The sequence below is a fragment of the Ranitomeya imitator genome, chromosome 4 (genome assembly GCF_032444005.1).
Source record: "Ranitomeya imitator isolate aRanImi1 chromosome 4, aRanImi1.pri, whole genome shotgun sequence".
Classification (NCBI taxonomy): Eukaryota; Metazoa; Chordata; class Amphibia; order Anura; family Dendrobatidae; genus Ranitomeya; species Ranitomeya imitator.
Window position 1 is genome coordinate 680817188 of NC_091285.1, and position 12855 is coordinate 680830042.

Consider the following 12855-nt stretch of genomic DNA (forward strand, 5'->3'; position numbering starts at 1 on the left):
GCAGTCTCAGACAACTACATCTCCCCTCTCTCAGTGTGCAGCCTCATAGACAACTGCAGTTGCATCCCTATCCTTCCCCACCATCTTTTTTTCGACATCGCCCCTGCTCCGTCCCAGCGATCAGGACATTACCCCCAATCCATAGGATAACTGGCGCCAATATTGAGGGGGTTCTTCTCGATTCTTCTGTATGTCGGGGGAGGGTCCCGCCATTACTAGGGGTATAACGCGGAACAGCGGGCGCAGGTCACATGACCGTTAGAGAATCTTTATTTCCAATGACGTAACACAACAAGCTCCGCTCACAGTCCTCATCACCACCGTGTCAGAAGAAGAGGCCCCTCATCCTCCGGCCAATCCCCTGCCGGTCGTACAGGATGTTGAATTTATTGACGAACTGGTTCATGGTGTTGCAGGTCTTGGTGATGGTGCCCAGGTAAGACATCAAGCCCACGTCGTTACATTGCTGTCGGGGGGGGGGGAAATAACAACGGGTGAGAACACGCCGCAGAGGCAAACCGGTGGAAAAACATTTTTTTCAAGATGGCTGTCAATGACTGAGTCTGAACCAAGGCAAGTCCAAGTCTTCTGCTATCACTATCAGATGAATGCGTGTCCCATTACAGTGAATGGTAGCTGCAGTACCTGGTAATGGCCACTATACAGTGCATGGCGCTGATCCATCCACCACAGGGGCTGATAACAGCGGATAGTAGCAGAAGCGGGTGTCACACGGCTCTGCATCTGACACCCATGGCCTATCCTATAGGATACCTTGGCCCTGGATACTTCTCACAGCTGAAGTGCCATTACAGTAGCATCCAGTGCTGACGAAGTCCAGACTGGTACAGTGCACCAAACGATCAGGACCGGAGAAGAGGATAATGGCGCTGATGGATTTGGATACAACTGTAACAGAACCTCAGCTGTGAGAGGCGAGTGTACATCTGCGTCTGTACACGTTTTCTAGATGGATCAGGGGCAGGATGGAAAATGTTGTAGCACCAGGTCACGTGACCTCAGCGGTTCACCAGTAGGGGGCGCACGAGTGGCTGCCGTACTTACATCATAGAAATCTGTCTTGAACTTGTCGGTGCTGAGGACGGGGAGGCAATGGCAGAGCGCGGAGGCTTCCCGCAGGATCTCATGGTTAAAGGGGACCTCCCCTACAGAATAAGACGAGCGCAGAGATCAGGGGGTGGATATATCGGGATGGGGAGGGCGCGCGGCACTGGATCGGAGTATTTACCTGACTCCGCCGCCTTCACGTACTCCAGGATGAGCCGCACTCTGCTGTGCAGCATCTTGATGGCGCTATGCTGGGCGATGAGATGTTCTGCCACTGCAACGACAGATGGAGAAGGGATGTAGCAGAGCCAGGTTTGTAATAATGACTACATGGCAAATCCAGCTCTGCAACCGCTGTGTGTACCTGTGGAGTTTTCTCCGCTGCCGGTGGCCGTCATACGTGCGACGTGATCCACGCCAATTCTTTCCGCTTCTTCGGTGGCGAGGGTGTACGGGAGCTCCGCCAACAACATGGTGGCCTGGGGGAGGACAGAGGTAACAGGTGAAGGGTTGCCAAACGGCGACATCACGAGGACCGGCCCGATCGGCGTCTGCTCACCTCTCCATTCACGATGTCAATCACCGACTCGTACACGCTGACCGGGAGCTGCGGAGGACACGAGAGCGTCAGCGGACAGGACAGGACCACGGGCAGGGGGAGGGGAGGCCATACTCACGTCTGTATGCTTCGTCATAGGGTTGAGCTTCAGGAAAAGCGGAGACTCGATGATCTCACACACCTGGAGGAAGAGTCATAAGGGAGGGGCTTAGAAGCTACGAATATTAATGAGGGAGGTGAGATAGCAGCTGACAGACATTATGTAACAGCAGGATTGTGCATACAGCTCTGGATGTGGCTGGAATATAAAACGTGATGCAAAAGCAGAACTACGAATGCAGCTCTGCATGTGCCTGGGGTAACAGAAGTGTGAATGTAAATCTGGATGTGACCTGGTGTAATAATGAAATGAGAAATAAAGCTGTAAGCATGGCCGCCCATTACACGATATAAAGCAACAGCAGAATGGTAAATGTGGCTTCAAATGTAGCCAGAATACATGATGTAACGGGAGAAGTACAAATGCAGCTCTGGATGTGACTGGATTTTAAGATACAATGTAATAACAGAATTCTAACTGCATCTGTGGATGTAATTGGATTATAAAATTATTTACAGCTCCGGATGGGACTGGATTAGGAGACATGATGCGACAGCAGAACTGTGAATGCAGCTCTGGATGAAACACACCCGCAACAATCCAATTATGTTTACACTACCGTTCCAAAGTTTAGGGTCACTTAGAAATTTCCTTATTTTTGAAAGAAAAGCACAGGTTTTTTCCAATGAAGCTAACATGAAATGATTCAGAAATACCCTCTATACATTGTTAATGTGGTAAATGACTATTTTAGCTGCAGACGTCTGGTTTGTAATGCAATATCTTCATAGGTGTATAGAGGCCCATTTCCAGCAACCATCACTCCAGTGTTCTTATGGTACTTTGTGTTCGCTAACTGTGTAAGAAGGCTAATGGATGGTTAGAATACTCTTGAAAACCCTTGTACAAGTATGTTAGCACAGCTGAAAACAGTTTGGCTGATTAGAGAACCTATAAACCTGACCTTCCTTTGTGCTAGTTGAGAATCTGGAGCATTACATTTGTTGGTTCCATTAAACTCTCAAAATGACCAGAAGAAAAGAACTTTCATGTGAAACTCGACAGTCTATTCTTTTTCTTAGAAATGAAGGCTATTCCATGCGAGAAATTGCCAAGAAACTGAAGATTTCCTTACAAGGGTGTGTCCTACTCCCTTCAGAGGAGAGCACAAACAGGCTCTAACCAGAGTAGAAAGAAGTGTGAGGCCCCACTGCACAACTGAGCAACAAGACAAGTACATTAGAGTCTGTAGTTTGGGAAATCGACGCCTCACAGGTCCTCAACTGGCAGCTTCATTAAATAGTACACGCAAAACGCCAGTGTCAACGTCTACAGTGAAGAGGCGACTCCGGGATGCTGGTCTTCAGGGCAGAGTGGCAAAGAAAAAGCCATATCTGAGACTGGCTAATAAAAGGAAAAGATTAATATGGGCAAAAGAACACAGACATTGGACAGAGGAGGATCGGAAATACGTACGCTACTCACCTGGTAGCAGTGTTTTTTCAGGAGCCATGACAGCACAACGAGAGAGGGGATCCGCCCTTCAGGGACAGGAAACCTACAGACATAAAAAGGGCGGTACCTCTCTCCCACGTCAGTTGTTTTCAGAGCATGAGAGGACCACCTTGGTTAATAACACAGATGCAGTATATACATAAATATATTTTATTATGCAAGTGAACATAAATTTTAACCCAAAACTAACAGGGTGTTGAATCATCCAAAACATAGGGTAGGGAATCTAAGGGTGCTGTCATGGCTCCTGAAAAAACACTGCTACCAGGTGAGTAGCGTACGTATTTATTCAGTCGCCATGACAGCACAACGAGAGACTTTCAGAGACGAAAGATTTTAGGGGGGGATAATAGCCTCTAGCACTCTTCTCCCAAACGTAAGGTCTGAGGAACTACCCAGATCTAATCTGTAGTGTTTAAGAAAGGTAGAAGGAGAAGACCATGTGGCCGCCTTACATATGTCTTCGATCGACACTTCTGACCTCTCTGCCCAGGAAGATGCTACGGCTCGCGTGGAGTGTGCCTTTATACCATCTGGAACTTCGTTGCCACCTGCGGTATAAGCGAGAGAGATCGCCTCCCTAATCCATCTGGCTAGAGTGTTTTTAGATACTCTAAGACCCTTCCTCACCCCTTGATAGGCTACAAACAGGGAGTTATCCTTTTTCCAGGCATCTGTTACTGCAATATATTTAAGGAGGCATCTTCTTACATCTAAGGAATGAAAACTACGTTCTTTATCGTTAGCAGGATTAGAGCAAAATGAGGGTAAGACTACCTCCTGTACTCTGTGGAATTTTGACGCAACTTTAGGAAGATATAGGGGATCGGGTTTCAATATTACCCTATCCTCCCTAACCTGCATGTATGGTGGATGTCTGGAAAGTGCCTGCAGATCACTAACCCTTCTAGCCGATGTGAGTGCAACCAACAGGGCTGTTTTAACTGAAAGGATTTTTACAGGGATGGAATCAATGGGTTCAAATGGGGCTAGCGTTAGGGCAGAGAGTACCAGATTTAGGTCCCATGGGACTAACCTTTGTCTAATAATCGGTCTAGATCTAGTGACTGCTTTAAAAAACCTAGAAATCCAGTGATTACTGGCTAAGTTAAGGTTATATAATGCCCCCAGCGCTGACACCTGAACTCTAAGAGTACTTGTGGCCAAGCCCATCTCTAGGCCTTTTTGTAAAAATTCGAGAATCTGGTTTATACATGGTTTTTGGTCAATTTGAGCCCCTGAATATGATAGAAATTTTCTCCACACTCTAACATAAATGCTCGTTGTAGAGGGTTTCCTACTTTTAAGGAGTGTATTTACCAGATTCTGAGAGAATCCTTTCCCCCTCAGTAAGGACCTCTCAAGTTCCATGCCGCTAGGTGTAAGTTGGCTACTTGAGGATGGAGGATTGGCCCTTGGGAGAGCAGATCTGGTAGCTCTGGCAGGATCCATGGTTGGCAGACAGACATCTTCCTCAGCCAAGGAAACCAAGCCCTCTTGGGCCAAAATGGAGCTATCAAGATTACCTGGACCCTGTCCTCCCGAATCTTCCTTAGAACTAGAGGAATTAGATTTAGAGGGGGAAAAGCATATGCGAGCCTGAAGCGCCAAGATATCAGCAGAGCGTCCACAGCGTATGGGTTGTCTTTTGGATTTAGGGAGCAAAATTGGTGTAATTTTTTGTTTCCCCTGCTGGCAAAAAGGTCTATCTCTGGACAACCCCATAACTGAATGATTTGATTGAAGACGGCTGGATTTAGCGACCACTCTCCCTGTCTGAGTACGTTGCGGCTTAGGTATTGATACTTCCTTTTATATGAAGCGCCGTCAGGGAGAGAAGGTGTACCTCGGCCACCTGAAAGATATGATTTGCGACCTCCATCAATGAATTGGATCGCGTGCCACCTTGACGATTAATGTAGGCCACAGTTACCCGATTGTCTGATAACAGCCTGACGTGTCGACCCTGTAGGGGTACAAGGAATTTATTTAATGCATGTTTTACCGCCAACAGCTCTTTCAAGTTGGAGGAAGAGTCCTGTTCAGACTGAGGCCATAGCCCCTGAACCCAATCCTCTCCTAAGTGAGCCCCCCACCCCTTGGGGCTAGCGTCCGTAGTCAATACCCTAGACACATGATTTACCCAAGGGACCCCCCCTGCGTAGATTCGAAGTGTGAGTCCACCAACCAAGAGAATGTATAGACTCCGCAGAAAGTGTAAATTTACTGTCGAGGTGAGCTCTTAGACGACGAGAATTGTGTAATACGTCCCATTGTAGAGTCCTTGTGTGGAACTGTGCCCTGAGAACCGCCGGGACACAGGATGTAAGAGAACCCAAGATCGACATCGCACTTCTGACCGATACTAAGGGATTATTTATTGCTCTGGTGACCAACTGCTTAACCTTAGCAACCTTTGCGTCCGGCAGGCGACATTCCTGCTGACTAGAGTCTATAACATATCCCAGGAACTCCTGTACTTTTAGGGGCTGAAGACGCGATTTTTTGACATTGATTATCCAGCCCAACTCGTGTAACGCACTCATGACCTTCTGTAGTTGGTCTTTGCAATGTGACTCTGAATGACCCAATATTAGTAAGTCATCCAGGTATGGGACTACTAATATATCCTGTTCATGCAAGTGCGCCATAACCTCCACCATGATTTTTGTGAACACCCGAGGTGCAATTGCGACTCCGAAAGGAAGTGCCTGATATTGAAAATGTTCGACCATGCCAGCTAGTGAAACCGCCACCCTAAGAAACCTCTGATGATCTACATGTATTGGAACATGGTAATAGGCGTCTTTGAGATCTAAGACAACCATAAAACAATGGTTAAAGAGTAATTTTATTGCTGTCTTGACCGACTCCATTTTGAAGGAGGGTATCAACAAAAAATTGTTCAGGCCTTTCAAATTGATAATGGTGCGATATGAACCATCAGGTTTTTTTGATCAGGAACAGAGGGGAATAAAACCCCCTACCTTCCTCGCCCGTAGGGACTTTGACTAGAACTTTCTTCTGTTGGAGTTCCCGGACCTCAGACTCCAGCGCCAACTGTTCTGTAGAGGAGGAACGAACAGGTGTCAACATAAATTTGTCCCGAGGAGTATGGTGGAAGTCAAAGGTTAGGCCTTTCCCCACAATGCTTAGAATCCATGGATTGTTTGTAATCCGTACCCAGGCTGGGTAGAAGGCCCGAAAGCCTACCCCCCACCTGGTCCGCTAGTCATTGTGGTTTTTTAACATCTCGTGAGGGATTAAACATAAATCCTTTACCCCTCCTTCTGCTGCTGTCATATCTGGTAGATTCTCTGTTAGATTCTCTATATGGCCTTCTGCGGTTGGACCATCCTCTATTATAATCTCGTCTGTAGAAGGGTCTTCCTAGGAAGGGAAAGCGTTTTTTATTATCTCCTGCTTTTTCCAACAGCTCATCTACGACCGGTCCGAATAAGTGAGCTCCTTCACAGGGAATGCCACATAACTTTGTTCTGGCCTGTAAGTCCCCTGGCCAACACTTTATCCATAGCGCTCTTCGGGCTGCGTTAGATAACGCCGAGGACCTGGCGGCCAACCTGACCGAGTCTGCCGATGCATCCGAAAGGAAAGCTGCTGCATCCTGGATTATAGGCATAGAGGATAGTATTTCTGCCCTAGGGACTTTATCCTTGAGCTGGTCTTCAAGGTGACCTAACCATACCATCAGGGACCGGGCTGTACAGGTGGCTGCTATAGCTGGTCTCAAGGACCCCGCTGAAGTCTCCCAAGCCCCTTTAAGGAAGGTATCAGCTTTCCTATCTAATGGATCCTTCAAGTTCCCCAAGTCGTCAAAGGGGAGAGGTGTTTTTTTGCATGCCTTGGCGACTGCCGCATCCAGTTTCGGAACTTTATCCCATGAGGATGAAGCCTCCTCTTCAAAAGGATATCTTCTTTTAAAAGCTGGCGGAAGCGAACCCTTCCTCTCTGGTTTCTTCCATTCCTTTGAGATTAGTAATTTGATTTTATCAACCACTGGAAAGGCTCTTCGTGACTTCCGCTCAATACCTTTGAACATAACATCCTGAATGGAATGTTCCGACTGGGTATCCTCTATCCCAGGGGTCCCCAACTCCAGTCCTCAAGGCCCACCAACATGTCATGTTTTCAGGATTTCCTTAGTCTTACCCAGGTAATAATTGCATCACCTGTGCAATGCAAAGGAAATCCTGAAAACATGACCTGTTGGTGGGCCTTGAGGACTGGAGTTGGGGACCTCTGCTCTATCCCCATTGTGCTGTTAACCGCTTTAACTAGATGGTTAACCCTATCCAGGGACAAGCAGGCTTGACTGGACTGTTGATCTTCAGAGGAAGAAGTAGACGGGAGGGACCCTGAGCTCAGCTCACCCGAGTCTGAATCCACGTCAGATAACGGGGAAGATTTTTTAACCTTCGTTTCCCGAGGCCTGGATCTCACAGAATTTTTGATTTCCTGCCCAACCATCTCTCTTATTGTAGAGGTTAGATCAGGAGCCTCCTCCTCCAGCAGGCGTTGAATACATGATTTGCATAACTTTTTCAAATGCCCATCCGGAAGCGGCTCTGCACATTCAGCACACTGTCTATGTTTAGCTTTAGACGAACTTTTTCTCCCCTAGTAAGGAGAGAGGAAAAGAACAAGGGGAACACAACCATCACTAAGTGAACTTTCACGAAGATCACTTACCCCGCCAGTAATGAGTGGTACCGTAGATGGGGGGGTCCTTCGTAGCCGGCAATTCTTTACGGCTTGAGGACTTCGGTATAGAAACTCGAGCCTCCTTAGCTCCACCAGTGCGGCTACTGCCACTAGACCGACGCTGGGAGCTTCTTCGAGGCTTTTCTGACTGCTGCTGGCTGTCGATAGTTCCTTCTGGCGACTCCATAATGAAATGGGCAAGGAACATGAGCCATCCCAGCTTGCAGCCTTAAATAATGCCCCCAAGGTACCGCCCCGGATGGGGGTAGGCAGGGAGTCCCAGGTGTCATTCGATTGATGGGGCCATTATGCGTACTGCGCCGCCCTCCCCCGAAGCCCTGATCGTCCCCGCAGTTGGGCGCCGCCATTAGCCAGCGAACGGCGCCACTGCGCATGCCCGTCCGCGTCATCCGGCCGCGCCGCTCGCCGCGTCATCCGGACACGCCCCTTCCGGACGCGGCAGCGGCGCACAGCCGACACGTGGACCAGGACGGCAGCGGGCACTCACTGGACCGATGCCGCACCCCCGTAAGGCACCGACTGGCTCCCGGGAACCCAGCACACACCCCAGGTACCTTATCCAGGACACCATAGAAGCCAGCCTATATGCTCGAGGCTGCTTCCTCCTGCCGCCACCTACACTAACAGTCCCCCTGCCGTGTGGTGCTTCCTGCCTCCTGATCAGGCCGAGGTAGGGGACCCCCGCTACCTGCATCGGCCTGCCAGGAGTGGGGATATCTTCATAGCTTCGACCCTCTTCTCAGGGCTTGTCTGAAGAGGTTCCACTGTCAGGGACAGGAAACCAACTGACGTGGGAGAGAGGTACTGCCCTTTTTATGTCTGTAGGTTTCCTGTCCCTGAAGGGCGGATCCCCTCTCTCGTTGTGCTGTCATGGCGACTGAATAAAAAAGTGTTATGGACAGACGAATCCAAGTTTGAGGTGCTTGGATCACGCAGAAGAACGTTTGTGAGATGCAGAACAACTGAAAAGATGCTGGAAGAGTGTGACGCCATTTGTCAAGCATGGTGGAGGTCATGTGATGGTCTGGGGTTGCTTTGGTGCTGGGAAAGTGGATATTGAATAATGAAGGCTATCACTCCATTTTACAACGCCATGGCATACCCTGTGGACAGCGCTTGTTGGAGCCAATTTCATCCTACAACAGGACAGTGACCCAAAGCACACCTCCAAATTATGCAGGAACTATTTAGGGAAGAAGCAGCCGCTGGTATTCTATCTGTAATGGAGCGGCCAGCGCAGTCACCAAAGTATGAGTTTAAGATGGGATGTAAAGCAGAAGTGTAAATACAGCTCCAGATGGAACAATGGGATGTGACAATAATGCTGGACCAGTGGATGAAGTATAAAACGTGATGTGAGAGCAGAAGTATGAATGCAGCTGTGGATGTACCGGACATATAATACACGATGTAACAGTAGAACAGAGAGTGCAGCTCTGGAGCTATAGAAGTTTCCGGGTACCTGTTTGTGTACGTGAATATCGGAGGGGTCAGGGGGACCTCCCGTCGTGTACCAGCCCAGGAACTCCATTTCCTTAAACACCTGTTTAACTGCAGAAATAAAAAACACAGTATAAAAGGGTTAAAGGTTACTCCAGCAATGCACCAGAATGTGGAACCTGGCACCCCCTACAGTCTGTAACAGGGGGTTACACTGCTCCCTGCGGGCCCCTACTGCTCACACTGCTCCTCCTTGGTGTAGTAGTACTCCTTGTTGATGGTGATCTTCTCATCGTTGATCTGGGACAGAAGCTCGAACGAATTCATCACCTCGATGTTCCGTCCTTCCTGCTTCCCAATGAGCGCTCCAATCACTGCAGGGAGAGGAGCGACAGCTGAGCGGGGGCAGCGCAGGGACATCGGGGCGGCACCAGGGCGGGGGGCGCGGACACTTACCCTGCACGGGGCGGCCCTCCTGGGACCTCATCCGGATCCAGTGGTCAGAGATATTCAGGATCACCAAGGGGTGAAGAGCCACAGCCACACTGCCGGTGACCCCCTGAGCCATCACCGCGGGGGCAACTACAGGGGGACAGGAGAGAAGCACAGCAAGTGTCAGCGACATCACAGGGACCGCACCAGCAGAATAGTGAGCGCAGCTCTGGGGTATAATACAGGAGGTAATTCAGGATCAGTAATGTGTGTACACAGTGACTGCACCAGCAGAATAGTGAGCGCAGCTCTGGGGTATAATACAGGAGGTAACTCAGGATCAGTAATGTCATGTATGTACACAGTGACTGCACCAGCAGAATAGTGAGCGCAGCTCTGGGGTATAATACAGGATGTAACTCAGGATCAGTAATGTAATGTATGTACACAGTCACTGCACCAGCAGAATAGTGAGTGCAGCTCTGGGGTATAATACAGGAGGTAACTCAGGATCAGTAATGTAATGTATGTACACAGTCACTGCACCAGCAGAATAGTGAGCGCAGCTCTGGGGTATAATACAGGATGTAACTCAGGATCAGTAATGTAATGTATGTACACAGTGACTGCACCCACAGAATAGTGAGTGCAGCTCTGGGGTATAATACAGGAGGTAATTCAGGATCAGTAATGTAATGTACACAGTGACTGCACCCGCAGAATAGTGAGTGCAGCTCTGGGGTATAATACAGGAAGTAACTCAGGATCAGTAATGTATGTACACAGTGACTGCACTAGCAGAATAGTGAGTGCAGCTCTGGGGTATAATACAGGAGGTAACTCAGGATCAGTAATGTATGTACACAGTGACTGCACTAGCAGAATAGTGAGTGCAGCTCTGGAGTATGATACAGGATGTAACTCAGGATCAGTAATGTAATGTATGTACACAGTGACTGCACTAGCAGAATAGTGAGTGCAGCTCTGGGGTATAATACAGGATGTACTCAGGATCAGTAATGTATGTACACAGTGACTGCACCAGCAGAATAGTGAGTGCAGCTCTGGGGTATAATACAGGATGTAACTCAGGATCAGTAATGTAATGTATGTACACAGTGACTGCACCAGCAGAATAGTGAGTGCAGCTCTGGGGTATAATACAGGATGTAACTCAGGATCAGTAATGTAATGTATGTACACAGTGACTGCACCAGCAGAATAGGGAGTGCAGCTCTGGAGTATAATACAGGATGTAACTCAGGATCAGTAATGTAATGTATGTACACAGTGACTGCACCAGCAGAATAGTGAGTGCAGCTCTGGGGTATAATACAGGATGTAACTCAGGATCAGTAATGTAATGTATGTACACAGTGACTGCACCAGCAGAATAGTGAGTGCAGCTCTGGAGTATAATACAGGATGTAACTCAGGATCAGTAATGTATGTACACAGTGACTGCACCAGCAGAATAGTGAGTGCAGCTCTGGGGTATAACACAGGATGTAACTCAGGATCAGTAATGTAATGTATGTACACAGTGACTGCACCAGCAGAATAGTGAGTGCAGCTCTGGAGTATAATACAGGATGTAACTCAGGATCAGTAATGTAATGTATGTACACAGTGACTGCACCAGCAGAATAGTGAGTGCAGCTCTGGGGTATAATACAGGATGTAACTCAGGATCAGTAATGTATGTACACAGTGACTGCACCAGCAGAATAGTGAGTGCAGCTCTGGGGTATAATACAGGATGTAACTCAGGATCAGTAATGTATGTACACAGTGACTGCACCAGCAGAATAGTGAGTGCAGCTCTGGAGTATAATACAGGATGTAACTCAGGATCAGTAATGTAATGTATATACACAGTGACTGCCCCAGCAGAATAGTGAGTGCAGCTCTGGGGTATAATACAGGATGTAACTCAGGATCAGTAATGTAATGTATGTACACAGTGACTGCACCAGCAGAATAGTGAATGCAGCTCTGGGGTATAATACAGGATGTAACTCAGGATCAGTAATGTAATGTATGTACACAGTGACTGCACCAGCAGAATAGTGAGTGCAGCTCTGGAGTATAATACAGGATGTAACTCAGGATCAGTAATGTAATGTATGTACACAAGTGACTGCACCAGCAGAATAGTGAGTGCAGCTCTGGAGTATAATACAGGATGTAACTCAGGATCAGTAATGTAATGTATGTACACAAGTGACTGCACCAGCAGAATAGTGAGTGCAGCTCTGGGGTATAATACAGGAGGTAACTCAGGATCAGTAATGTAATGTATGTTCACAGTGACTCCAGCAGTATACGGGGGGCACACCAGCGGTATACACGGGGCACATGACTCGGCTCCTCAGCACTAATAATGTAGCAGCCATATTACAAGCGCTTTATAGGCACAAAGATAATAACAGTGACGTCACATCCTCTCCACGCCTGACTGACAGGTCAATGAACCAATCACACTTCCCCGTTGTGCTCCCGCCTACCACCTCCGGCGCACAGCAGGAGGCTCCGTCACGCTCAGTTTCCTACCGACCATTCATTCACCAGCACCGATCTTCTTCCTCATCTAACCGACCTCTTTTGTGGTATCCCCGCTCTCCTGACCGGTGGATTACTCACCAGCTCCGTCCACCTCCATTCCGTTGCCGTTCGCAGCCGCAGCCGACGACATCTTGCTGCACCCTGCTGGCTGCGTCCCTCACCGCGATTGTGATGGAAGAGAACGGCTGTTTGCGCATGCGTGTGATGAAAGCATACTGCGCCTGCGTGCGCTTTTTATGTGTCCTAAATTCTGCCTGTAGGGGCGCTGTCGTACACATAGTTACACTATATGAGCCAGAAGTAATGTGTAACGGCACCGGACCGGCTCCACCTTGTGGCCCCTCTCGGTACTGCAGCTCGGTACTGCAGCTCAGATCACATGCATTTATAAGCGCTGTGTTGTAGTACTGAAAATGACCACTGCACCATGAGC

The 12855-nt window shown here is 48.4% G+C and overlaps 1 protein-coding gene across 1 annotated transcript; it reads right to left on the bottom strand.

Moving 5' to 3' along the window:
• Nucleotides 1–254: 254 nt before the first annotated feature.
• Nucleotides 255–12624, bottom strand: COPS6 (COP9 signalosome subunit 6). The gene is made up of 10 exons (XM_069767385.1): nt 12501–12624; nt 9882–10007; nt 9668–9799; nt 9448–9536; nt 1746–1808; nt 1628–1675; nt 1433–1547; nt 1250–1342; nt 1066–1166; nt 255–466 (listed from the first exon to the last, which is right to left on the bottom strand). The coding sequence occupies exons 1-10, from the start codon at nt 12550–12552 to the stop codon at nt 326–328; spliced, it is 960 nt and encodes a 319-aa protein (XP_069623486.1). The 5' UTR covers nt 12553–12624; the 3' UTR covers nt 255–325.
• Nucleotides 12625–12855: the final 231 nt, after the last annotated feature.

Coding starts and splice junctions, on each gene's coding strand:
- COPS6 (XM_069767385.1), bottom strand. CDS start 12,552: ATGTCGTCGGCTGCGGCTGCGAACGGCAACGGAATGGAGGTGGACGGA. Junction 1,548..1,627: donor TTGACATCGTGAATGGAGAG/GTGAGCAGACGC, acceptor GTCCTCCCCCAG/GCCACCATGTTGTTGGCGGA. Junction 1,343..1,432: donor CAGCGGAGAAAACTCCACAG/GTACACACAGCG, acceptor CTGTCGTTGCAG/TGGCAGAACATCTCATCGCC.